Source organism: Camelus bactrianus, chromosome 25 (assembly GCF_048773025.1).
Source record: "Camelus bactrianus isolate YW-2024 breed Bactrian camel chromosome 25, ASM4877302v1, whole genome shotgun sequence".
Classification (NCBI taxonomy): domain Eukaryota; kingdom Metazoa; phylum Chordata; class Mammalia; order Artiodactyla; family Camelidae; genus Camelus; species Camelus bactrianus.
Window position 1 is genome coordinate 37,448,422 of NC_133563.1, and position 26,989 is coordinate 37,475,410.

Consider the following 26,989-nt stretch of genomic DNA (forward strand, 5'->3'; position numbering starts at 1 on the left):
CCCTAGCTTCCCTGATCAGTCCCTCAGGACACCCCTAGGTTTTGGCCACAGGTTGGCCTAGTGAGAGGTACTGGTTTGGTTGGAGCTCTACCTGAAGAGGTGAGCAACGTGCCTGGGCACTCAGTCAACCTGAGGTGCCCTTCCCCTCCCCACTCCTCCCCCCCATGACTGGTGCTGGTGGTGGAGGTGCTGACCATGATGGTGATGTAGTGGCACTGTTTGGGTTATGGTGATGGTCATGGGGAGACTAGTGTGGAGGTGGATGCTGGCATTCGAGTTGAGAACGGTGACAATGATTGTGAATTAGTGTTTGATGGTGACAGTGATGCCCCCGCCAATGGAGCCTCCTGGGAAGAAATTGAGAAAAGCGGACAGTTGGATCAGATGTTGGGCTTGGGCAGCAAAGGCATTAGTGGACCGCTAAGATGATAAATGTGTACACTGTTGGATATTCAGGCAGAGCCAAGGAGGATCTTGCATTCAGAGTGGACCACACGTTGTGAAAAAAGAAGCAAGGAGCTGGGAGGCAGAAGCATCCTACTAGAAAAGGACCCTGAATTAATTTCCCTAAGGTCATTCCTCCAAGATTCTATACTTCATTCTAAAGAGGCCCCTTGTGGGTATCTGGCCAAAGGTCTCAGAAGAAGAGAGACTATGGCTGCTTTAAGATGAAGCAGCCAAAGGGGCCATCTCCATCAGCTTATGGAAAACAAAATCCAAATATGTGGCTGGAATCTCCCCACTGTCACCAAGTCAAAGGAGGATCAGTGGAAGATGTGAATGGGGAGGGGATGACTGAGGACAGCCCCACAGGGGAAGGTCTGGACCTCACTTTCAAACCCTTTTGGCTCTTCTCCCAAGTCGTCCCTCAACATCTCTCAGAACAGGTGTCCCCCTGAGGAAAGACTGGACAAACCCAACTGGGCAGTTCGGGCTGGCTCTCCCTACCTCTGCCAACCTCTGGTCCTCTTGGATGGGGTCCAGAGTCTGTGCCTCTGACTCTATCACCCATCACTCATTCCCTCTTCCATCCCACCTGCCCACCCACTCTTATCAACCTATCCACTCATCATCCTTCCAACTGCACGGCCCACCCAGTCCCTTCAGCCCTCCAGTAGTGTGCCATCCGTCCATTTATGCACCCACCTATCCTGTCCATCTTCACCCGCCTCTTTCCTCCATCCATCCACCCACCCTCCACCCTTCCATCCAACATCCCACCCATCTCTCCAGGCATCTGTCCATCCATCCATCCTCCCGTGCCCCTCCTGGATCTACACCCACTTACCTCATCCATCCTTCCACCCATCCCATCCTCTCGTGCACCTTTGTTCATTGTCTATGCACAACCCCGTATAACTTACTTCCCTTCATCATTCTGCCCTCAAGTCTGTCCATCCATCCACCCATCCACCCATCCATCAATTATCCAGCTAGCCAGCTGGCAGCCACTCCTTGGCTCTTGGAAGAGGCAGAGAGCTGAGGACCCAACTCTTGGTTTTCCTGCTGCATGGGGCAGGAGCTGGGCTTTCCTCGGTGTGCGCGCCTGTGTGCATTTTATCCGTACCCCCCCCCCACTCCGTTATCTCTCTCCCATCCCCCACACCCCCGCCCCCCGCTCGCGCTCCCCTCTAATGTGTGATCTGGAAGCTCTATAAAGCCTGATGTAATCCGTAATGCAGTCTCTGGCTCCCGATTCGGGATCCAGTTTCAGAGAGCGAGAGATTGGGGAGCGCCGGCAGCCCGGCGGGGGGGAGCAGCTCGCCTCTCTCCTCCTCCTTCTCCCCGTCCTCAGCCTCCTCCTCCTCCTCCCCGCACCGCCCCGCCCCCGGCTCGGCTCGCCCCCCCCCCCCACCTCAGGAAGGGGAAAAAAGGCGAGAGGAGCGGGGCAGGCGAGAGGAGCGGAGCGGCGGCGGCGGCCGGAGAGGCAGCGGCGGGCGCAGGCGGCGGCGGGCGCGGCGTTGGCGGCGGCCCCGGCGGAGCGAGCGCGGAGCCGGCGAGCCGGGAGCACAGGCGGCCGCGTCGCGTCCTGGCCGAGCCGGGCCGCGCGCCCCGCATCGCCCGCAGCGCGGGCATCCGGACCTCCCCGGCGTCCGGGGGACGCCGACAGGCGAGGGGGAGGGGAGGGGGCCTGCGTACGCCGGCGGGTAGCTCCCGGGGGCGTCCCGGCTAGGCCTGGAGCGGGCCGGGGGCGGCGACGACAGAAGGAGCCCCCCCTCCGGTCGGGCGCCCTGCTCGGCCGCCGGCGACGTGGGGAGCTCCTGGCGATTTGCAACTCGCCGGATCAAGTCTTCGCCAGCGGGGCCGCTGCTGCTAGGGAAGGTAAGGAAGGCTCCGGCGGGGGGCTGGGGGGAGCCGCGAGAGGGGGTGCAGCGAGGGTGGGAGGGGGTCGGGGGAGGGGCGGACGCCCGGACTTCCTAACTTCGCTGTTTGGGGCTTCGCAGCTCCGAGGTTTGCGCTCGGAGCTCGGGAGTTTGGACCCCCCCCCCCCCCCACGCCCCGGCCCCCTGCCTCCTCCAGCAGCGGCGACGGAATCTGCCAGCTTTCCGCGCGCCCGCACCGGGCGCGCTGAGGAGGGGGCGACCTGGACGTGGGAGAGGCTCCTCGAAGCTGCTCACCTTCCCCTAATCCACACACACGCAGCCTGGCCAGGGTGGCAGGCTGGGCTGGGGAAGACACCCCCTCCCCATCACATGCACAGACCCAGGGCAGGCTGGGGAAGGCGTTCCCGTTGTGTCCCCAACACATACAGGCACTGTCAGGGGTCCTAGGGAGCCCCAGATGTGCCCCACAGCCACACACAGACTCAGGTAGGTTCAGGAGAGACACCTCGGCGTGTCCCCTTCCCCTCATCACACCCAGAGCCCCTACAGACCTTGTAGGGGCCGAGATGTCCCCCCCACCCCACCCCTCACAGCTTCTCGCTTGCAGCCTCGCCGTGGACCCAGCCCTGGCGGTGGACGCTCCTCCGGGGTTGTTTTCGCCCAGACCGGGCGGAGGGCCGCCCCAGCGCTAGTCCGCCCCCCCTCCTCACACATAATCGCCCTGGCTCGTTCTGTTCTGCTCTTCTTTTCCACTCGCTTGGACAGGCCGCGCGGATAAGCCGCTCCGAACTTTGCGTCGGCTCTGCGCCCTCTCGGCGCCAAGCACCGAGGCCAGGCGCTGGGCACTCCTCGGTCTCCACCCCCAGTGGGCAGAGGCCGCCGTCCCTCCGCGGCCGCCGCGCTCGCTTGGAGCCGCACGGAGCTGCCTCGAGGAATGAGCGTGTCCCTCCCCCCCTCCTGGGCAGGCTGGGACCCTGGGCCCGGCCAGGCGTCCTCCCCACTAGTCCCCGGCCCCCTGGGCAGGGCTGAGCGCGCCTCGGGCCTGCCTCGGGAGGGAGCGGCAGAGCTGAAAATCGCCGCGAAGCGAGGTGTCTGGGAGGGCTTGTCAGAGGCTGCGGCTTCCAGCCCCGGCACCTCTGCCGGGCCGCGGGTGGTGCCTGCTGGGTCACTTCTCAGGCAGCCCAGAGGGAGCAACCAGTCAGACACCCAAACCCCGGCCCGCTGGGCACCTTACCCTTCCCACTTTTATTTTCGGCTTCCAAGTTTCTTGGAGCGCAGGGAGCCAGGATGGGACTGGACCAGTCCTAACCCACCCCTCCTTCAGCACCTTTTCCCTCCGCGCGCTCCCCATCACGTCCCATTCCCCCGGGTCTGGGCCGGCGATTCCTTAGCTGCAATTTCCGATTAGTGGAAAGGTGTGCAGGTGTGTGGGTGGGCAGGGGGCGCGCACCCCCGCCCCAGAGGAGCTGCTTGGAGAACGTGCTGGGGAGGGGACTGGAAGGTCTGTGCTCCCCAACCCACCCTCGGGACCCAAGGAGACCCTCCCCCTGTGTCTTCCCCCAGGACACAAACACACGCCCCCTCCGAGCAGCGGCCGCGCGGGCGGGGGCGGGGGGGACCTGGAGGCTAGGGTCCCTTTTCAGATCCAGGAGGTGGTGTATTATGCTTGGGGTCTGAAGAGGCAGCCATAGCGTCTGGTAGAACCAGAAGCCTTCCGTTCCTTGGAGGACCCCGCCGCCACAGAGGCAGCGAGGGAGGTCGAGGGAGGGGGCCGCTCCCCCCTCACCGCAGGCGGCAGCGAAACTCTGCCTCCGGACTCCTGGGTGCCGCCGGGTCCGGCTTTGAGCACCCAAGCAAGGTCAAGCAGGCGAAGGAAGGGGGCGGGAGCTCCTGGGCTCGCCCCTGCCCGCGCAGAGCCGGAACCTTGGGAGGGCGTGTGGGCTGCCCGCCGAGTCAGCCCCCGAGCGCCCGCCGCCCGCGCCCCGTCCCCGGAGGCGGACGTTGCGCGCGTTCCGGGATCCCGGAGCGCCCTGCGCCCGGCCCCTCGCCCTTCCTCCCGGCTCGCTCGCTGTTGCTGGGCGCCGCTTTCAGACTTGTTGCGCCTGAACCTGGGGGTCAGGGGGCCGGCCTGGCACCTCCGGAGCCTGGGCGGTCGGGAGCCGAGCGTGAGGCCGGAGGGAATGCGCCAGGGCAGCGCGCGGCTCTGCAGGCGGGCGCGGCGCGGAGGCTGGAGCGGGGAGTTTGCCGCCTCCGATCCCGGAGAAGGGCGCTTGTTTCCGCCGCGCTCCCGCGCGGGGGCGGAAAAGACAATCGTCGCCCCTGGCATCACGCCGCACTCCTGGACCACGGGCCGGGAGGGGACACATTCGAGTTGTCGAACCCTCCCTTGTACGCAGGCTCCGGTCCCTCTCGGGCCTCGGTGGCCGCGTCCGTGAAATGGGGGCGAGGGTGAGGCTCTCGGAGCCTTTCCGGCTCAGGCCCTCGGCGCTCGTCCCGACATCCAACGTGCTGGGCCCGCAGCGTGCTGGATCTGCAGCGTCCAGGCCGCCCGGGTCCGGAGGCAGCTGGGCGCCTGCGGACGCACGGCCGCAGGGGCCCGGCACAAGGCGGCCGCGGCAGGGCCCGCAGAGCTGCGGGACGCGGGCAGCCTCCTCTGGCGTCCTCGCCCCCTGGCTGGCCCGCCCGGCCCGGCCCGGCCCCGCCTCCGGAGCGGGTCCTGGGGCCCGAGCCCGCCCCCTGGGGAAGCCTCCGGCTCCGGCCCGGGCCACGGGCGCCGGGCTGCGGCGGCGGTGGCGGAAGGCGGCGCGCTGCCTCGTTCAGCCGAGAGAGGGCGCCGGCACCACCGGCCGCCTGCCCGCCCCTTCCGCCTCCTCGGCGGCCCAGGCGCCCGCCCCATCCTGGGCAGCCCCGGGCCCCCACCCTCTTGCCCGTCCCTGAGCTCCCCTGCCAGGGCCCAAGCGCGGTCCCAGTCTCTCCCCACACTCGCCTGCACCCGGGCCCCTGAGCCCCATGAATAGGCGAGAGCAAGCGCATTTGTGTACATGTGTGCCACGCGTGCACGTGCGTGTCCGCTGGCAGGTTACGGGCATGTGTGGGCAGGCAAGCAAACTGCCACATATGTGTGCGTGGCATGGCTCAGAGCTTCTGTCAATGTGCGCCCTTGAAGGCAGTATTTAATCCAACCACGTTTTACCTGTGGCATGTCTGTGTCTGGCTGTGTGCAAGACTTGAAGACCTGGGAGCAAAGCTCTAACCCTCCCCAACCAAGGCCCTAAACCTGGAGGGTTTTGTTAACCCCATCCAACAGCAAACCCACACTATCCCATTGTTCTCTGGAACCCTTGGCCTCCAGCCTCCGTGGCTGCAGCTGTGCCATCGGACAGAGCTGTGATTTCTGGGCAAATACACGGCTGGATACCCTTGTGCACAGCCAGTGTGCACAGACTGAACGTGTGGGTGCGCGTGTATACACACTGACCTGGGATGCAGCATGGGAGAGGCAGAGGGCATGCCCCACCCAGTGTGAAGGCTGGTGGGAATTCAGGAGGAAAGAGACCCTGATTGTCTCAGTGAATGGGCCCTGGAGGTGGAAGACAGTGGCCTGAAGGAGTCCAGAGGTGGGGCTCCGTGAGAGCCCTGCACAGGGAAATGATAGCTAAGCCAGGACCCTCCAAAGAAGGATTGTGGTGAGGGTGAGGAGGGTCTCTGGAGGGAGCAGCCAAGCAAAGGCCCTGTGGCAGGTGAGACTACAGGTGTAAGGCGTAGACAAGAGCTGGAGAGGAGGTGAATGACAGGACCGTCCAGGGCTTCAGAGGGAACCAGGCCAGCTACAGAGCCCTGCAGGCCTCTGGCTATGTCCTGGGAGTGGTGGGGAGCATGGACGGGGTGGTCTTAAACAGAGGTAGTGACTTAGCCTGATGGACATACCAAAGAGATGGTGGGTCCCCCACAGTGAGGTGCACACCGAGTGGCCCAGGGCTGCCCTGACCCACACCTGCTCTGGACTCCAGATTTCATTCACCACCACAGAATGGCCCCCACCTTTCACCACCCACGACCCCCATCAGTGTGCACTGTGAACAGACCCACAACACAGCACATGTATCCCACAAAGGCAGGGATGCGCAGAACAGAACGCAGGTGCGCACTACCCTGGAATCTGGGCCCCGTGGTGGATGCTCATGACCCAGGATGTGAGGTCTCTCCAAGGACACTGGGGCTGCAGGGCACTGAGAGAGCCCCTCTTCCCACCCACCGCCCATTTACAGTTGTTGGAAAAGCAAGGCCTGAGGGGGGAAGAGCTTCAGCTGGATCTCCAGGTCCCCGCCTCATCCTCAGCACAGCTGCAGGGGACAGAGGCACAAGCCCCTCTCCCCACAGGGAGACCCTAGGGCCCGTGGACGCAGCTGGATGTGAGCCCCTGGTTTCAGATCTCCTTCTGCCACGGGACCACACGGAGCCTTCCCTGCACCGCCGTCTGCTCCTTCCTCACAGGGGAGGGGCTCCCCGACAGAGCCTGGAGCACGCTAGGGGGCTCCTGGTGGCCTGCCCCGCCCCTACCCCTCCTTTGCTTTCCTATTTCACCTCTGCTAACTGAAAAGTGACAAGTGATGAGAGCAGCAGCAAGGGGCTTGAGTGCAAAGGGGGTCTCCTTCCCAGCCCAGACCCCAGGTCCTCCTGTAAATGGGTCCCGTTGTCCTTCCAGAAAGTTCTGTGCCTCCACAAGCAAACTGCGTTTGTCTTATAAGTGCTTTAGACGAATGGACGCGTTCTGTGTGCAGCAGGGGCACCTGGCTCACCCCCCACCCCACCATTGCCCTACCCCAACACCCTCTCACCCCCAACACCATCTCACCCCCCACCATCTCATCCCCACCCCATTCCCCACTGTTGCCCTGTCCCCGACTCCCACCATTACCCACCATCACCCACCCCCCACCAACTCACCCCTCACTGCCCCCACACCACCTCACCCTCACCTCCCATCTCCCCCCGCACCCTCACTCACCTCTGGCTCTCCATTATGTTCCTGCTGATCCCACCACCCACCTCCCTGCCCACGGGGTCTGTGGGTATCCTCGAGGGCTCACTTGGAGGGGGTGCAGATGGGGTCCCCAAGGCCCACGGGGCCCTGCTGGGTGACTGTGGGTCCCAGAGAAGCCTCCAGGGCCTGTGATTTCCAGAGGCTCAGAGGCTCTGGCGGACGGCACGCTGGGACCCCGGCTGCCCCCGTCCCCTCCCAGCCGTGGCAGCTCTGGGCTTGTGGACTTTCAGTTGAGACTGGATGGAAAAAGAGCTGCAGTCAGGAGACCCGAGGCGCCGGCGAGCGGGGGCCTAGGAGCCCTGTGGGCCACTCTGGCGGCCTGGCCGAGCCGCCCATCCAAACCTGGCCGGGGGTGGAGGGGGCCCGCCGAGCCCCGGGCCCACCCTGTGGAGCCAGCGCCCCGAGCCCGCCCGAACCCCCTCCCGTTTGGCGTGGGGACTTGGTGCAGAGCTTCTTGCTGCCCAGAGGCTCAGAGACGCAGGCCGGGGAGCGCTGCCACCCCGCCACAGAGTGCCGTGCTGGGAGCTGTTGGGGCCCCCTGGGCCAGGTGCTGGTGACGCCCAGTTGTCCCAGTTGTCCCAGAGGAACGACAGGGGTTTCAGGACGTGAGAGAGAGCCCTCCATCACCGGCTGTCCCTGCTCCCGGCCCGAGCCCTGACTGTCCCAGTCCCCCTTGACTGGGGTCACCTTTAGAATGGTTTCCTCTCAACAGCAGCACCCGCGCGCACACACACACACACACACACACACCCTGCAATGCACTCTGCCGCCTGTGCACACACTCCCTCACTCCCACGCCGCCACACTCACACACACACTCACACACACGCGTGCAGATGTGCCCCAGCTCACTTACACGTGTCCCTCCGTCCCAGCCGAAGGCCCCCAGCCCTGCTCCTGGCTGCTGGGTGGGCCTCCGCCCCGGAGCTCAGCCTGGGCTGCAGGTCCAGCTTGTCCTGTCTCCACCCTACCCGGCCTGGCATTTGGGACACAGCTGGTGGTGGCCCTGAGTCCCAACTGGCCCACACTCTCTCTGTCAACCTCCCTCACCCCAGCTGTCCCGGGGAGAGGGGAGAGGGCACCCCACAGGTGTTGGGGAGGCCCAGGTCAGAAGCCTTGGTGCCTCTGGGTACCAGGGACCGGGGCCTTCCCTGCCTCTCTTGGGACTGGCAGTCCTAATGCAGCCACTGGTGCGGATGGGGCGGGTACAGGGGGCGGCGGGAGCCTAGGGACCTGGGCTCCAGGAAGTGCGTCCGGGCGAAATGCCTCCTTACTCCGCGCTGGCCCCGAAGCCGTGCTGTCAGGCGCTCTGCCGTCTCCACCTGGTCAGGCCTGCACAGCTTCCCCGGGGCCTCAGTGCTGTCTGCTCAGTGGCCGGGCCCCTTCCTGACCTCTGCCTCTCATCTTGCCACCGTCCTCACACCCTCCCCCTGTGACCTTGGATGAGCCCCTCTTCCTGGGGACCTCAGGGACAGATCCAGGCATGGGGGGTAGCGTCACTTATAGTCCAGGGGCTGGGCAGGCGTGGAAGCTGCATCTCCCTCTCAGGGCTCAAGGGCTTGACCTGGGAGCAGGGGGACACGGAGAGGAGGGCAGTGACCTGTGTCACACCCAGAATTTCAGGAGCCTCCTGTCCTCATGAGAGTGCCCTGCTCCCACGGGATGCCCCAGCGGATGGGACAGACGCTCTCACTGTCCCCACCTGGGGCTCTCTCCCGAGAGCGTGTTGTGTGCATGCATGTGTGCAAGGATGTGTGTGCACTCTCGGGGACACAGGATGCCGTGGGAGCTTGGAGGAGAGCACGTCTGCTCTTGGGAGGCCCCGGCAGGCTCAGACAGGACTTTCTAGGGCAGCCCTGAGTCCTGAAGGACAGGTGGGTGTTTGCCAGGCAGAGGGTGGGGGAAGCCCAAGACAGGGCGTGGCCTGAGCAAAAGCCTGAGCGCATGGGCGTCTTCAAGGCCTGCAGGTGTTTGGGGTGACAGGACCCTGAGCAAACAAAGGTGTGAGGAGGGTGAGGGTCTGTACGGGGGGCCTGGAGCAGAGCCAGCGCAGGACGAGGCCCCTCCCTCCACGCTCCAGCAGCTGACCTTCCGGGGTCCTTTCTCTCTCCTCCTGGGCAGCTCCATCTGACTTCCAGCCAGATTCCCCTGAGGGCCCCTGTGCCCAGGCGGACGGGCAGGGGAAAGGCGGGCAGGCATGGTGGGTGTGGTGAGCTTCTTGGGGGGCCTGGCCCTGCTGGCAACCTAGCCCTGCCAAGTGCCCTCTCCCTGCCCGCTGGGGATACCTCACTGGTCTGCCCCCACCTCTCTGTTGTGAGTGGAATATGGCCGGGGCCTCCTTAGGGTAGGCCTGGGACACCCCACAGTCAGCCAGGGGGTCAGGGGCCTGGTCGGCTGGCACAGGCTGGGAGTAGGGGCAGGTGGCGGCTGTGGAGATGGGGGGCAGGCTGGTCTGACGCCCCACCGGGCTCTGTGCTCATGAAGGGAGGCCTGCCTGGGCTTCCCGGCTCCTCCTCGCCACCGCAAGCCCCTTAGACAACTTAGACAGGTTGTGCTGGGCCTGTGATGGGGTCTCCGGCCAGGGCTGCCTTTGCCTCCCGGAGATGAGCTGCCTCCCCTGTTACCGCCCAGGGAGGCTCCCAAGCAGGGAGGGCAGGCTGCAGTGGGCAGGGTGGCCAGGGACCCCTGGGCAGCCTCTCCTGCTGGGTCTCCCAGCCCTGAGCACCCGCCAGCCCCCTGGGCCGCCCTCAGGGCCGCGAGCGCCCACCCGCCCCTCCCCCAGTGCAGCCTTCCCCAGACACACAGGCGGGTACTGTTCAGAGAGCCAGGCAGGACAACAGAGTGCCTTTTGTGGCTGGTGTCTGGGGAATGCCATTGGCGGCCTGGGGTGGGTGGGGAGGGGACGGAGTCAGGGACTGGGTCGGGTCTGTGCTCTGGGCCAGGCCAGGGAAGGGTCCGACAAACTGAGGTGAGGCTGGAAAATCCCAGAGCCCAAGGGGCCAGTGTCCAGCCCACACCCTTGTTGTCCAGCGGAGAAACCAAGGCAGGGGGCGCTGATGGTGTGCACGTGCATGGGTACGTCTGGGATGGTGGTAGGAGGTGGGTGTGGCCTCCTGCTGCAGACGAGGCCCCTGCCAGCTGCAGCGTGGGGCCGATACGGCTCCTACCCCGTGGGAGCCCTGTGAGGTCGGAGACCCGTCCTGGTGTGCAGTCCGCGCTCAGTAAACCAGTCATCGCCTCCCTCCCTCGTCGCTGTGGCTCCAGCTCCTTGTCCCCTCCTGGCAAGGCCAGCTTTCTGAGGTCCCCCACCTCTCACCCTGCAGACTCTGGGAGGCTGTGTGGCAGGTTTTTTGGGGCGGAGGCTGACCAAAGAGGGGGCTGGACACCTGGAGAGCCTCCTGGCTGCAGGACATTTTGGTCCTGAGAACGTGATGGGAGAGGCATCTGGGTGCTTGGGTGCTCATTGGTTACTGTCCTTGGGAACACAAGAGGGGCAGTGGGTGATGGACACTGCAGTGACCTATGTTGGCATATGGGAAACCAGGGACCAGACAAGGGGCCTGCGGCTTGGGGGGACAGTCACCCAGTGAGCAACTCTGGAGAGGAGTGCCCAGTGACCACGCTGAGCCCTGACCCTGAGTCACAGCCCATGAGCCTCCTCCACCCCTCACCTTTGGTCAACAGGCTGGCAGAGTTTTGACCCCAGCAGAGGCCTGGGTGCTTGGTGTGGCTGAGGGGAGGGGGTGTGAGCCAGCTCGGGGAACCCAGCGCAGAGGACGCCACAGGGCAGATGCTGCGGGAGCTGCTGGAGGTCCCCCACGGTGGGTGTGGAGCCAGCCAACCGCTGGCCTGGCCCTCCTTCTCTGAGGCCCTGCCTTGGGCTCCTTGGGGCTCCATCCTGGACATTGGGATCCCCCTAAACGGTCTTCTGCAGGCAAGCCCTCCTCTCCCGGGCCTGGTCCCTGTCCCACTGCCCCGTACGTCCCAGTGAGCACACGCTGAGCCCAGCTCTCCTCCTGCCATGAGCCTTGTACAGGTGTGCTGCACATGTACACAGCACGTGCATATACAGAGACACGTGCACCTACACGTATGTGCTTGCACACGCAGTACACACATGTCTGCAGCTCAGCAAGGGTCCCCACCACCCATCACCCACTGGCCCAGCTGGGAGCCCAGTGATCTCCATGACCCTGTCTCTCCTCTGACCCCATCCTGACATCACACAGGGCTCCCCCTGCCCACACCTGCCTCATCCGAGTCAGAGGGATCCCCCCAGTGAAGACCAGGTCCTGCCCTCCTCATCCTAGGATCCTGCCCAAGGAGTCAGGTGGGAGCAGGGGCTCCCCAGCACGCCCTCACCCCATGCTAGCTCTGATTACCCACGCCTGGGATGGACTCGACTTGTTAGCCTCCAGCACTGCTGTGTGGCCTGGGGCCTCACAGGGGTGTACCCTGGCCCAAGCCTTGGAGGGGCCTCTGAGGCGTTTATCCAAGGCCCTGCTGCGTGTTTCAGGAAGGCAGTTAATGGAGACGGAGAAGCTCAGACCCTGGAAAGTGCTGTGGGTCTTTTTGGGGCGGGGCAGAGGGTGGGGTGTGGCAGGTGGAGGGTGAGTGACCGCTGGCAGGCACAGAAGGTGCAGGAGCTGTCCGTGCTGGCGGCTTGGGCCCCTGCCCAGCTCTGCCCCGAGATCCAGCCAGAAGGGGCAGGGCAGGCCGGTTCCATGGCGCTCAGACTCACAGCGGGACACCTTCTGGCCAGCAGAGCCTGCCCCAGTGCCCAGGGCGTGGAGCGGCCCACGTTCTAGAGGACGGTCCCCTCTGGGGAGTCCCAGGGCTCCAAGGAACCCTGTTTGAGAACCTCACGGGTGGGCTGTTCTGGGCTGTCTTCTGGTCCCAAGAGCAGCTGAAATCTCTGTCCAGAGCCTCAGTCTGGGGGTGCAGCTGCCTGACGGGGCTATGCCCTGACCTGCCCCTAAACCCCCTCCCCATTGGAACCTCCCACCTCCTCAGGGTCCAGGCCAGAAATGCCCCCGCCAGGCCCACAGCCCAGCGGGGCCTGGAGGTTCTCTCTTCTGTGTCCTGAGCATCCCCCCGCTGCCTCCTTCCCCCCCGCAGGCCTGCCCCCGTGCAGCCAGGGCGGTCTCTCCGAGGGGCAGCTCTGACCGGGGTGCTGCCCTGCTTCTGAAGCGCACCGCCACCTCTTGTCCTCTGGGCAGGACAGAGAGGGGGCGCCTGGCTCCCCCGACAGGCGCTCGAGGAGTGGAGGGAGCTGGCGCAGACGAGGCCGTCTCCAGGGATGCCGGGAGGGCCTCAACTCAGCCCGGCTCCCATGGGCCCTGGGACAGGGCGGGATTCAGATCCATTCCGCTTGGCCTGGGGCTGTGCCAGGCCGTGCAGAGGGCAGGGACTTTGTCCAGCAGGCCTGGGCTTGGATCCTGGCCCTGGCGACCAGGACCTACAAACCCTCACCAGGCCATGTGCCCATCTGCAAAGTGGAGCTGCAGCAGGTGCCCCCCAGGACTGCTGCTGCGGGGGACCCAGTGCCCGGCACAGGACGGAGCCCAGCGGTGGTCCCCTCCTGTCATGAGCCCTGCTCTTCCCTCTAGGCCCACGAGTCCACAGCGTGGTGGAGGCGGCCTGCTAGCACCTGCCTCCACCACCTTCTCACCCCCCAGCACGCGATCCTGAGCGCCTACTTTGGACAGGAGGGCTGTGGGGTGGGCTTCCAGGGGCTGGGATTGGGGGGGAGCGTGTGGGCCTAGCCTGGGCCATCTCAGACCGTGCAGGCCCCTCTGGGGGAAGGTGCTGGGCTTTGGGGTGGCCTTGACCCTGGGTCAACGGGGACAGGACAGAATGAGGCGGCTGACTTGTGGAGGGTGGTGGGGGCTGTGCAAGGAGGCACTGGACTGCGATCAGACGCTCCACTGGGGCTCTTCAGAACATCAGAGAGGGTCTGTCCCGGGGCTGGGACCCCAGGTGGGGGGCTGGCGGCTGCATTAGGTCCCAACTTGGGTGCAGGAGAGGGGGTGCTGCAGCTGGGGCGGGGGCTCAGGTGAGATTTCAGATCCCACTGCCACCCCGCAGTGAGGCCGGACGGGCAGCCTCCCAGGTCTGGGGTTGGCGGTAGGACCTTGGCCTCGGTCTCTGTCCCCATATGTGAGGATGGGTGGCCAGGGCAGGTGGCTGTGCTACACCCACGTCCAAGACCACCCCTAGAATGGCCTAGAGGCAGGGCAAGACAAGGGGCCAAGTGCAGGTCTGCCCAGTTCTGCCTGGAGGGCCAGCATGAGGAGTTCGCGAGTTCCCTCCTCGGGGGACCTGAACGTTTGCCACTAAAGGGCCCCAGCGGCCCCACCTGGCCTCTCTCCCTACTGCGGTCTCCTCCTGCCCCACCTCTGGGTAAACCAGCAGGCCCAGCACTTAGCCTCGCACTGAGAGCACGAAGTCTCACTCCCACCTTACGGAGGGGGTCTCTGAGGCTGGGAGGTGAGGGACAGGCCAGAGCCCACACAGCCACAAGAGGGGCAGCCCGAGTCCAGCCGTCCTGGCCCAGGTGGCCCAGAGCCGGAGGCCGCCCACGCCCAGCGCCTGCTGTGCCTACAAGGCCCATCAGGAAGGACACCAGGAGGGGACTGCAGAGCAGTGACTGACCTTGTGTCGCCAGCCAGCTGGGCCCAGGCAGCAAGAAGCAACGAGTCCCTGAGGGCAGGCGGCCGGCATGTGCACGGTCAGCAGAGCAGAGGTGCCGGCACCAGGAGGCCGGGCGGGCTCTGGGGCGCGGGCTGCAGTCTCCCTCGGCCACCCGCTGGCCCAGCTGCTGCGTGGGGCGATGGCCGGCCAGGGGCTTTGGGAGGGGTGGAAAACTGAGGCTTGGAGGCAGAAGGAACTTCCCAGGGTTCACGTGCGGGTGGGTCCAGGATAGGCAGTGCTGGCTTCCTCAGCCCAGGACAGCTCTGCTGCGTCCCCCCTCACCCCAGCCGGGAGCTGCTCCCCTCCCCTGGGTGTAAGCGGGTGGCACACAGCCAGCACCCTCTCCTAGAGCAGGGCAGGTCGCCCCCGGGTCACGAGATTGGGATCAGTCTGGGAGATTCAGGTGGGGGTACTCCCACCTCCTCACTTTGACCCTGTTTGAGCCATGGTTTCCTCGCCATGAAAAGGGCGAGGGCAACAGTGCCAGCCTGGCCAAAGTGGGAGGCAGGGGTCAGTCCAGGCTGAAGCCTGGACACAGTGGCTCCAGGAGACTCCAGGGGAGAGGGGAAGGAGGGCTTCCTGGCACAGGTGGAAGGCTGAAGGGGGCACCTGGGGGACCATGTGACAGGCAGCAGGGTGGGTGGGGCAGAGAGAAAGCAGATGAATGTCAAGGTCACAGCCAGAGACCTGGGTCTGACTCCACCCTCATTCCCCAAAGAACTGGACACTCTTGCTGTGAGGAGGCAGAGGTGGGAGGGGTCTCTGCACCCACAGGGCTGAGGCTCAGAGGGCAGGGTTGCAGGGAGGCTGGGGGATGGCTGGGATGACCTTTCTCCTCCGCTCCCTCATCCTGCCTCCCCTCTTGCTGGGTTTGCAGATCCTTCCCTGAAAGATGGGGCGGGAGAGGGGTAAGGTCAGAGAGGCCCAGAGAGGGAATAACCCCCATGGCCACCGTGGACATGAGAGCAGGCCCGGAGCTCAGGGGCCGTGTCAGGCTGTCTGGCCAGATGGGCACAGCCGAGGCCCCTGTGGCCTGGGGCCCTGGCCAGCGCTGCCCACTGCTCCTGCCCAGGCCTGGTTTGGGGAGGAGGTGCCCGAGCCCCTGGATCCCTACCCCTGCAGGTGTACACAATGGCAGGTGACAGACAGACAGGTGGACAGAACAGGTGCCTGAGAGCAGGGCCAGGGCCTGTGTCAGGGCCCCAAGCCCGAGATGGGCACTGCCCCCAGCGAGCCTGAGTCCCAGCCTCCCCGGGGGTGCTCACAGTCCCCTCTTCTGCTTTCTCTTCCAGCCGCTGCTGGCAGCCCCAGGCCGGCGTCGGGGCCCCTGAGGTTGGCAGCCACCGCTGCCCCCTCGATCGCCTGAAGCCCTTTCCTCCCCCTGCCCCCACTCAGAGCCCCTGCCCCCTGGCCCCAGCCCGGCCTGGCCCCGCTTGCCGCCGGACCCTGGCATGTCAAGGCCTGGCCCGCGCCTGCCTGCCCAGCCCGCGGAACCCCGGCGGCCCCGCGAGCTAGGATGAGGGGCCAGGCCGCCGCCCCAGGCGCCCTCTGGATCCTCGGTCCGCTGCTGCTGCTGCTGCTGCTGCTGCTGCTGGGGACCCAGGCGCGTGTGGCCGCGGGGGCCGACGTGGGGCCTGGGGCCGATCCGTGCGCCACGCTGGTGCAGGGCAAATTCTTCGGGTACTTCTCAGCAGCCGCCGTCTTCCCCGCCAACGCCTCGCGCTGCTCCTGGACCCTGCGCAACCCGGACCCGCGCCGCTACACGCTCTACATGAAGGTGGCCAAGGCGCCCGCCTGCAGCAGCCCCGCCCGCGTCCACACCTACCAGTTCGACTCCTTCCTGGAGTCCACGCGCACCTACCTGGGTGTGGAGAGCTTTGACGAGGTGCTGCGGCTCTGCGACCCCTCTGCACCCCTGGCCTTCCTGCAGGCCAGCAAGCAGTTCCTGCAGATGAAGAGACAGCAGCCGCCCCAGGACGGCCACCCCGGGCCCCGGGTCCAGCTCCCGGGACCCAGCGACGACTTCTCCGTGGAGTACCTGGTCGTGGGCAACCGTAACCCCAGCCGGGCCGCCTGCCAGATGCTGTGCCGCTGGCTGGACGCCTGTCTGGCTGGCAGCCGCAGCTCGCACCCCTGCGGCATCATGCAGACCCCCTGTGCCTGCCTGGGTGGGGACGCCGGCGACCCTGCCTCCAGCTCCCTGGTCCCCCGCGGGGACGTCTGCCTGAGGGACGGCGTGGCTGGTGGCCCTGAGAACTGCCTCACCAGCCTGACCCAGGACCGGGGCGGGGATGGCGCTCCAGGTGAGTGACCAGCGGGGAGAGGCCCTGGGGGTGGCTCTCTGGGCAGAGGGCAGGTGGGAGAGGGTGTCCTCTGTAGGGCCGCCCTGGCCACGCATCCCTGAGTACTCCCTTGGGAAGCCAGGTGCATTAAGAGAAGTTCTCTGCAGGCTCACTGAGAATAGGCAGCCTGGGGTGCTTGCCTCTGGCCCCCAGGGCCGGGCGTGGTGCCAGCACATGGGAGGTGCTTGCTGAGTGTTCAGGGAAGGACGGAGGGAAGGGAGGAGGGGAGGAGGGGAGGGAGGAGGGAAGAAGGGAAGGGAGGAGGGGAGGAGGGGAGGGAGGAGGGAAGAAGGGAAGGGAGGAGGGAAGGAGGCAAGGATGGGTCTGGTTTCTTCCTGGATGAGGGAGTTTTTCATTTCTGGCTGGGGGGAGGCCCCTCCTCTTTTGCAGGTAGGATGATTCTGATGGGCCAGCAGGTGCCATGGCCTGTGGCCAGGGTCTGCAGGGGCCTCCTGGGACACGGGAGAAAAAGCGAGGAGAGTGGGCTGTCGGGCGATGTGGTCAGGAGATGCAGTTTGAGGTTTGCACGTGGTGTGGCCATATAAATCCTTATCCAGCCGCTAGTTACCCAGCGCCTGCCAGCTGTTCTTGTGGCAGGGAGGAGGCACAGGAAGTTCTCCGTCTTGTAGAGCTGCCTTCAGGGTTGGGGGAGGGAGGAGGCGTCAGGTACGGGTGTCCCTGGTGTCGGGGATGCGTGTCTCCCGGAGTGAGGGGCTCACTTGGTCAGGGGGCTGTGTTTGAGTTTCGGGGAGAGGTGCCGGCGAGCCCTGTGGGCGTCAGAGGCAAAGGCGGGGGTGCATGTGTACTAGGCAGGTCCCAGCAGGGAGGGGCTGGGGCACCGTCCACCTTCTTAGCAGTCTGGTTTCCTTGGTGAGAGGGGCACCCGCACAGGAGGGCATGATCAGTGAGCTGGGACACTGGTCGGGGCTCCGTGGCGGTGGGGCAGGCGAGGGGCCCTGCAGACACTTGGATGGGAGCCCCCCTTGCAGGACGCCCAGGGTGTCTCGGGAGGCTGGGGCCTCAACCAGGGCAGGGAGGGCAGCAGGGGCCAGGCTGGGCTGGGTGTTCATGCCAGCAGGTCACTGCGGGGCCAGGTGACATGGTCCAGGCCCTCGGCCTCTCCTGAGCCAGTAAGGCTGATGGATTCCACAGAATAGCGTCTGTAGAGGCATAAAATAAGCTACGTGGGGTTACAAAAGAAGCTGGTTCTCCTGGACCTGGTTCTATTCATGGCCCCCAGGCCAAGGATCCCAGATTAGAAATCTCTGTGAAGCAGCGAGGTGCCGGAGAGGATCAGGAGAGGAGGGAAGAGGTGGCCAGAGCCGCGGGAAGGGGGTGCAGGTGTGGCATCCAGGAAACATCAGAAAATCCCCGTCTCCCATCAGCATATCAGGGCCCCTGGGGCTCTCCAGGCTCGGCAAGGTGGAGGTCACTGTGACCTTGTCTGGGGCAGCTCCCTCAGGTGGCATGCTGGTGGGAGTGGTCCTGGGGGTGGGGAGGAGATGCGGGCGGCGGCTGGTTTGGGAGGCGGGGGGTGCGAGGGGACCAGGCAGGCAGTGGCCTAGTGGTCGCCTGCCACCGATCCTCAGTGTCTTAGCCGGCAAAGTGCCCACTGCTTTGTGGGACCGCTTGGCCGCAGCAGACACGACGGTCCTGGGGCCTGGCCCATACTGGAGCTGGTTTCTGTCAGCATCGGGGCGGGGAGCGTGCTGGGGAGAGACCCGGTAGATCCGGTGGTGAGGTGTGGAGCTTGTGGCAGAAGGTCAGGAAGGCGGGCCTGGTGTGACACCTGTGCTGTTTGTGCTGCAGGACCCTGGCCAGGTCGGAGGAAGAAGGAGGGTCTGGGGGATGGGGGTGGATGCAAAGGATGTGGGCATGGAGGAAGGAGGCGGCTGGACCTCTCCCAGCTTTCTGGCCGGGACTGAGGACGTCAGCCAAGGTGGGGAAGCAGCGGGAGAAACAGGCTGGGAAGCAAGATCCGGAGGTCAGAGTGGGACTTGGGTGTGAGAGGCCCGTGCGTCATCCAGTGGCAAAGTCTTTGGAGGAGGGAGTTTTGGGACCCGGCGCCCCGGGATAGGACCAGGTCAGGTTCAAATCCCAGCCTGACCCACATGCACTGAGTGTCCCCGAGCCCATCCCATCTGCTCTTCCATCCCCTCGGACCTCTTGTCTTTAAAATGGAAAGAGTAAAATCACCTTCTTCCTTGATTGTCATGAGGGTTGAGAACTGGGGGGAAAGTGTTTCTAAGCTGAAGCGATGTTACTGACTAATCGTCAAAACGTCGGTACCTTTGTTTGTTATAAGGTAGGGATCTGGAGAGCTGGGGGCAGAGAGATAGGTCAGAGGAGGGAGGTTGGGAGACGGGACTGGGCACCTTGGACGTGCACAGAGATTCTGAGAATGGGAACGTTTAGGGGTGGTGCCGGAAGGGGGCGGGCAGACCCATGCCTATGTGTGTGCACGCACTTGTGCTCCTGCATCCGTGTGCATGTACCGTGTGTTGTGCAAGCATGCCTGTGATCACGCGTCCACGTGCACAGGTACTGTGCATGCATGTGTACACGGTATGCGTGTATGTCCATACATGCGTTGCCAGCACGTGTTGTGTGCACATGAAGTGTGTGCATGTGTGCATTGGGTTCCTGTGTGCATGTGTGTGAGTATGGTAGGTCCTCGCGTCCACCGTGTGTGAGTGTGTGTGTGTGAGTGGGTGTGTCGGATGGCTCCGTGCAGGCCGCTTTCAGCAGCTGTGACAAAGCGTGTGTCGAGGCTGTGTGGCAGGGCTGGGGGCCTTGGGGGAAGGCAGCTTGCAGGGCCTGTGGGCAGGGGCTGCCACGATGTGAAGCGGGGAGCTTGGCTACGGGGCAGGAGGGTCAGGGCATGGTCACCCAGGCCCAGCGGCAGCGCAGACCCCTGTGCACGTGCCTGGGACTCAGAAGGCCTTGACGCTCTGAGACCTTGGGAGTAAAAATCTGGGTGGTGGTGACAGCAACGGCGTCTGAGTGTCTCTTTGTGCCGGGAGCACTGCCTAGTTTACTCCTCCCAGCAGCCCAGAAGATGGCTCCCCAGCGAGGTACCTGCCTGCACAGGGCCTTTGCATGAGCTGTTCCCTGGGCTGGAACACTCTTCCCCACATACCCACAGGATTCCCTCCCTCAGCTTGCTCTTGCCCTGGCCCCCTGGCCCCCGACCACACTGCTTCAAGTGGCAGCAGCCCCCAGCCCCAGCCGCGCTCTCACTGCACTCTGTCTCTTTTTCTCTTCCCATATGGCATCGCTTGTGAACACTGGATAATTTCCTGTGTCCTTACTCCCTGTCCTGCCAACAGGGCAGGGAAGTTGGCTGATGAAGCCCAATGTGTGTGACAGTGCCTGGCACACAGCAGGCCCTGGATTAATCCTTATTGAGTGGCATGAGGCACAGAGAGGTTAGTCAGCGGCCAGGGTCACACAGCTTGTAAGAGGGAGAGCCAGCTTTTGTCACCTGGTGGTCCCTAGGGCTTGTCCTGCAAGGAGCTCTACTGGGAGGGTGTGCATGTGTGTACGCACGTGTGTCGGCGTGGGGTGGCATGTGGACCAGAGATCCAGCAGTCATTCAGAAGACACACCGCTGAGCCAGGCAGGTGCCGGGCCCCAGATCTCGCCGGCTGAGCATGTGCCCAAGGAGGTTCGCCCCTCACACTGGCCAGGCGAGGCTGGGTCACGCGTGTCCCTCCATCCCCAGCCCGGCTGGGGGCCGGCAGGAGGCCCAGGCCAGCCCATGGCCCAGTTTCAGCCCTGCCCCCACCCGGCCTGTCCAAATGCCGCGTGCCACACGGCCACATCACGCGGCCGGCCGGCAAGTGTTCCTGGGGCCAAAGAAACTGTCCCCTCTCCTCCATCCCCGCCTGCTCACCCCTCTGTGGCCACCTGCCCACTCTCCCGGCCTTTCAGCGCCGTCTCCCTGTCCCTGTTCCCGTGGTCTCTCTGCGTTTTCCTGCCTCTGGTGAGATGGGGCCATTCCTCTCAAGGGTTGTTTTAAATATTCATGTTTTAATTAAAGAATTTTATTGCAGCAGCGACATGTAAGATAATGAAAAAGTGGCATCCTGGGGGCTGGGGTTGCGCCTGTGTGTGTCCGTGTCTGTGTGCGTGAGTGCTGTATGTGGGAGTCCCCGGTGCATATGTGTGTGTTCCTGTGTGTGTGTGCATGTGTGCCCCCCATGTGCCTGCACGGGGGCGGGGAGCTGGGCCGGAGCCTGACTTTGTGACATCCCGGGCACACGGGTCAGGAGGGGCGTGTGAGGCTGTGATGCTGGGCTGAGAGGCTGTGACCTGACCCAGGCTGCACAGCTCATCTCAGGGCTCAGGGCCCCACCCTCGCCTCCAGATCTGTCACCACTCAGCTGGGACGCCCCCTGCTGTGACACAGGGCTTGGAGTCCGACCCTAAGAACCCCACAACTTTCCTGGGGGAAGCCCCAGAGCCCCTCCCTGGGGCATCTGGTGGGGGAGAGAGGCTGGGCTTGGCATGGGGAGAGGGGAGCGGGGAATTCCAGGGGATGGGCGTGCCTCTGGAGTTTGGGGGTGACCAGAAGCAGCGGGGCAAGGGGAGTAGGAAAGGCCAGGGCCTCCTCGCCAGGACTGGGTTTGTCATCCCGGCCAGGGGGCCGCTCTTTTGCACAAGGGCCAATTTAGAAAAATCTGGAAAACCAAACTTCAGGCTTCATGGTAGATAAGTCCCATTCCAGATGGAAATAGCAGGATGTGACCCCATAAAAAATGATAAGCGCATGTGGGCCATCGCCCCGCCCATAGAGGAATGCCCATGAGAGGCCAGAGCTCACCCCAGCCCTGCCCGGGGGCCTGGGAGGCTGGGAGCGACGGCCCTGCTGGGGTCCCGCCTCCCAGGAAGATGGGGAGAAGGGCTATCGGTCACACAGTTGAGGCCCGGGGCGGGGGGGAAGAGACCTGTCCAGGTCACCCGGCGCCAGGGGGCAGGGGCAGGTGGGGCCCAGGCCTTCACGGGCTTATCACAAGCCTCCTTCTTAGGACAGGGGCACTGGCCTGCCTGGGAAAGAAGGACTGGGAAAGTGAGTAGCCCTGCAGACAGGGCCAAGTCGGCTGGCTGGCCGAGCCTCAGTTTACCTTCTGTGCAACGGGGATGGGACGGTGCCTGCTCACAGGGTCTTTGCGAAGCTAGAGATGGCGCCTCTGTGGTGCTGGGAGGAGCCCTCCTGGTCCTCCTTACCTGGGAAGTGGCCCGTGGACAGTCGGCGCGGCTCTCAGCCCCGTCCTGAGGGCCAATGGTACCTGTCGCAGCTGGGCGGGCTGCTGGTACCTGGGGCCTTGATAGTGGGGGCTGCATGCCTTGGTGAAGGATGGGCCAAGTCAGGACATGTGGGGTGGGGGCTAGGGGGGCACTTGAGGATTGGGGGTGCTTCAGGGAGCAGTCCTGTCCCCTGTGGTCCTCATTTGCACATCCGTGCAGGAGGCTCAGAGGAGGAACCCGGGTGCCCCAGGATGGGCCCTAACTTCAGAGACGCTGGACCATGCCCTGGGTGCCTGGGGAACCTGGCCTGGTGGGCGGGGCTGGGGCAGGAATGGGCCGGGGCTGACCACTCCACCCCCGCCCCCGCTGCCCCACCTGCTGGACTGGGGAGACCTCTGCTGGAGGAGACATGAAGTGCACCGCTCACTCCCCTCCTCCAAAGGGGACCCAGGAAGCAGGAAGGCCCAGCAGGATGAGGACCTCTCCCAGTGCCCTCATCCTAGCCAACTGGGGCCACAGGGGCCAGGGAGGCCACAGCCTCCAGGCTGGAGCACCAGGGTGGGAAGGAGGCTGGGGGCCCCCTCACCCTGTGCCCTCTCTCCTGGGTGGCCAAGGCTGCCTGGCCGCCATTAATTGGCTCTATTCATCTCGTAATGAGATGGAAATGAGGCTTCCAGACAGAGGGGGCATTGAGCCGGGGAAGAATGGCGGCTTCTTTCCGGGCCTGGAGGGGCAGCCCACCCCCCAGCCTTGCCCACTCCTCTGCTGCCCCCGCAAAGCCTACCCAGCCCAGGAGCCCTGTGGCCACCCAGCAGAGGGGGTCCTGAGAGCCTCTGCCCAGCACTGCGGGCCCCAGGCGTCCTTGCGGGGAGTCCCCAGTCGTGGATACATTGGCTTGACTAACATTTACCAGGTGTCAGCTGTGTGTGGGACACACGTTAAATGTAACAGTGATAACAGAAATAGCGGCCACCACTAGCTGAGTGTCCCTCCGTGGTGGGAGCGTGGCCAAGGTCCAGGGGCGGCTTGTGACCGGGATCAGGGCTCATCTGTGATGGGGGCCAGGCACCCTGTGTCCAGGATCAGAGGTTGCTCTGTGATGAAGATCAAGGCTCAGTGTGCTCAGGGTCAGGAATCACCATGTGACCAGGGTCAGGGCTCAGACAAGGACCAGGGTCTGTCTAGGCCTGGAGGGCAGACTGTCCTCTGAGCTGGCGGCCGCCTGCCTGACCTCTCCTGATCTGACCCCTTCTCTCCGCCCCCTCCCCCCACCACAGCCTCGCCACCTGGTCACCAAGGTAACCAGCCCTGAAGTAGTGGGTGTTTTGGCAGCTGAGGCCTAACCTGAGTCTATCCTGAAAGACTGAGCTCTGCAGCAGTTGCCATGGAAACCAAGTGGCATCCTCCGGTTAGCCTGGCTTGGACACCCTCTCTCTCCCACCCACTGACAGTTTCCACGTCACTCGGGCTTCCGCGTTGGGGCTGGGCTGGGGCAGCAAGGGGGATGGGCAGGACGTGCCCACCCTGGCCCGGCTGCCAGGCCTGTCTCCTGGACCCCAGGCCTCCGTCCCTTTGTCTCAGCGTGATGGGGTGGGATGGCTGAGCAGGGGAGACCACTGAGGCCTAGAGTGCCAGGCGGGGGGCCCTGTGGTCGGTTTTGGCAGGCAGCCTTAGTCCGGGGGCCAGCGAGTGGAGCACTTGGAATCTGATCATGGGTTTCATCCCGGCTCCTCTCCTAGTCAACCTGGCGGATAACTTGGCCTCTCTGTCTGCATCCGCCACACGGGCGTGGTCACGGGGCTGTTGAGGTCACCCGAGCGAAGTGGCAGCAATGAAGGCCCCCTGTCTGGGCAGCCTCGGCCGTCATACCTTCAGAGCCGCTCACCTGCCCTGTCCCGAGCGCACGGAGGCAGTCCTGGGGCTCCCCGCCTTCCCCCGGGCCCTGGTCTGCTCCCCTACTCCTGGGCCCAGCCCCCAGGGTCCTTCCGTGACGTTCCCAGTTCAGAGTGAAGTCCTATTTGTGCAGTATCCTTGAGACCCTGGCTTCACCTGCCTTCTGAGACTTGGGCCTCCACGCCGTCTCCAGGGCAGACCCTCCTGGCTGTCTGGACCACGCCTCCTTGAGCCTCAGTTGTCTCTGCTGTACGGGGGGTAAACATTTGCTTCCTGGGTGGACTGGGACTCAAGGCTTCTGTGTGCTGAGGCGACAAGCACAGAGCAGGAGCAGGGGGAGTCAGGACTCCCTTGCCCAGGATGCTCCCCAGAGAGCCGACCTTGCGGGGAGCAGACTGCCTTGAAGAGTGTGAGGTCCAGTCCCACTTGGCCCCTCCTCCACGGGGGAAGCACAGCATGGCTTCACATGGGCAGGCTCCCGGCTTCCCATCTGAGCAATGGGAGCAGAGAGGCCTCCCTTGTGGGAGCACAGGGCATCGCGCCCAGACCCAGGAAGGGGCTCGGAACCAGGGCCCCCGGACCCCCAGAGTCAGGGTCCATGCAGAGCTCAGCCCTGCCCCCGCCCGTGGCCCTCCCTGGCAAGTCCTCCCTGGGCCTCTGCTGCGCAGCTGGGAGCTCCAGGGTTGAGCAGGGTCCACGCCCACCCCAGTAAGGTCGGAGCCACCCTTCCTACTGGTCCCTTTCCTGGCCGAGGTGCTCTGCCTCTCTGGGTCCAGGGGAAAGTGGGACCCATGAGAGGGTAGGCTCAGTGAGGGGGGAGAAGTTTCTGCAAGGGCGTGGGGGTGTGGAATTCCTGGTTGCTACGTACTCAGCAGGGAGAAGGAGCCCTGCCTCCCAAACGGGGGAGTTGGTGATTGGGGGTGTCCTCTTCCCCGCCTCCAGCTCATTTGCTTCTGGCGCCCCCTGCTGGCCAGTTCCTGGCACAGGCACAGGGACCACTGGGAGGGGCTCTGCACCTCTCCAGCCGCCCTCCCCAGAACAGAGCGCCCGGACACCCAACCTGCTGTACATCAAAGCGGGTTCCCTGGGGTCAGCTCCCACCCCAGCGGCACGCCCACACCTGTTGCCTCCCAGCCATCTCGGGCGTCAGGCTGTCCTCAGATGAGGGGCTCAGGCTAGGGCGGGATGTACTTGACGGGCCCACAGCAGGGGCTGGCGGGGCAACTAAGTGTGCACTTCGGCCCTGGAGCCCGCCCTCCAGGGCCTGCGCGGTCCTCGTCCTCGCCGCCCTCCAGGGCCTGCGCGGTCCTCGTCCTCACCCCAGGAGGTGGGTCCAGGTCTAGCGTGGGTCCCACTGCTGGGCCTTGGCAGTGTCACGCCCAGGGTTCCTGGTACGCAGGTGTCATGTCACTGCATGCAGAGTGCCCGGACCAGCCTGAACCTGGCCCGCAGTAGGTGCTTGGTGAGGCTGCGTGCCCTTGTTGAGTTCGCCCTGACCCTGCTTTGCTGGGGGGTCAGGGGCCTCAGGGAGACCTTGAGGATAAATGGGATGGTGGCACCAGTGTCCCTCGCAGAGGGAGTGATCTGGGCACCTTAAGTGTGGCCTTTGGACGGAAAGCCTGAGTGAAGCAGCTCCTTCCTGAGCCCATCATTGCGGCCAAGAGTGCTGGCCCCAGATGTGTGGGCTCTCCATTCCTCACCCCTCAGTGTCTCTCTGTACTTAGAGGCTGTCCCCGTAGTGTCCTCGCTGGCACTGGGGCTACCAAGGGGCTCAGGTCTTTGGGGGCATGAGGTCGTGACTGCCGGGGCGACAGGGCCAGGATGGAGAAGGCCCAGGAGAGGGCTGGAGGGTGGCCGGAGGGGCCTGGAGGCCCTCGGCAGCCAGTCTGCCGGGTCTGGGGGAGGCTCAGCCTGGTGCTCCGCCACCAGACCTTGATCACGCCTGCCGTCCCTTCATGGGGCGGGAGAAAGAGCTCACAGGTCATGGCTGGGCAGGAGCGGGATGGGGGGGGACTGACGCTCAGGGGAAACTGGACTGAGGGCCACGGGGAGAGGGCAGCGGGGCGTGAGGACCTGTGCCCAAGAAAAGAGAGCCTGAGCAAGAGAACCGCCCCCATCCTCAGCCCCATCGCCGGGCCCCTGCGGTGCAAGGCAGCGCCACGGTGGGCACGGGGCCTTCCCTCATTCACTCGTTCTTCAGACCCACCTGGGACTCCAGCTCTGTGTCCAGCCCCCACACTGGGGACCTAGATGCAAAGACAGAGCTGGAGGGCACTGAGCCTCCAGGGGGAAGTGGGGTGCATACCGGGCCCCAACTTCCCCCGCATCTCTGCCCCTCCCTGCCCGGCTGGCCTTTGCATCACATTCCCTTACTAACCCCGTCTAGGCCCACACTCGCCTCCTAACTAACCCTCCAGGATTCTGTGCTGGTTCAGATGCTGGGGGGCCGCTGTGTCCCTGATCTCTGCTTGGCAGACCCCTAGAGGGCACCCTCTGAAAGACACCTCAGCCCTTTGCCCCCGCCCCAGGCCTGACCCCTGGCCTCTCGTTCCCACCAGGCGGCTGGAAGCTGTGGTCCCTGTGGGGCGAGTGCACGCGGGACTGCGGGGGAGGCCTGCAGACGCGGACACGCACCTGCCTGCCGGCGCCGGGCATCGAGGGCGGTGGCTGCGAAGGGGTGCTGGAGGAGGGCCGCCTGTGCAACCGCAAGGCCTGCGGCCGTGAGTGCGCGGACCAGCGGGCCAGGGGCGCCCGGGGAAAAGAGTGGCCTGGGGCGAGGCCGGATGGGAAAGAGTTGGGGGGGGGGGTCAGGGCCTGGCCAGAGGAGGGGCTCCGGGCGGGGCCAGGCACAGTGGGGCCTGGGCCATAACGGGCGGGACCTGAGGGGGCGGGGTCAGGGATGGAGCCTGGCCAGGGGCGGGGCCGAGTCTTCGTCCAGCCGGGTGGGGACCAGTAGAAGTAAGGGCCTAGGAGTGGGACGTGACCCAGCGTTAGGTGGAACTGGATAGGGGCTTTCATCGCACTTGTGGATTGGGAATTTTTGCATGTGGACAGCTGGCTGCGGGGCTTGTGCTTCTACCCCCACCGCCTGCCGTAGCCAGACCCATCTGCCCCCCAGCCCGAGCCTGCCTCCAGGATGTATTTCTCTAATAAGGCTCTCTAATGACCTCATGCATATTTTAGCTGCTTCCATAAAGTTAAATCAAGTTATAATGAGACTGTCATTCTTCAGATTGTTTTTTCCCTGATGAAACTTTCCTGGGGAGAGGTGCTCATCTCAGGAGCCTGGGGAGGGCCCTGGGGTGTCGGGCTGGGTGGTGGAAGGCACGGGCGCTGGTGGGATGCTGAGCAGAGGAGGGCAGCCACCGTTCAGTCGTGCTGCCCTGCAGGTGACGCCTGCGGGCCCTGGAAGAAGAGAGAGAGGGGCCCAGGGCAGGGGAGAC

General features: G+C 64.8%; 1 protein-coding gene across 6 annotated transcripts in view; it reads left to right on the forward strand.

Annotated features, from left to right (window-relative positions):
* Positions 1–1,957: 1,957 nt before the first annotated feature.
* Positions 1,958–26,989, forward strand: part of ADGRB1 (adhesion G protein-coupled receptor B1) — a 79,531-nt gene continuing 54,499 nt past the window's right edge. The window contains exons 1-3 of one of the 6 annotated variants that reach the window (XR_012502327.1): positions 1,958–2,322; positions 15,354–16,364; positions 26,105–26,266. Coding sequence is in view for 5 of the 6 variants with exons in the window: in XM_074353194.1 (XP_074209295.1) it covers positions 15,578–16,364; positions 26,105–26,266 (949 nt within the window). In the remaining variant the exon portion in view is untranslated. The remainder of the gene's footprint in view (positions 2,323–15,353; positions 16,365–26,104; positions 26,267–26,989) is intronic. The other 5 variants (XM_074353194.1, XM_074353196.1, XM_074353195.1 and 2 more) reach the window with 5 other exon arrangements.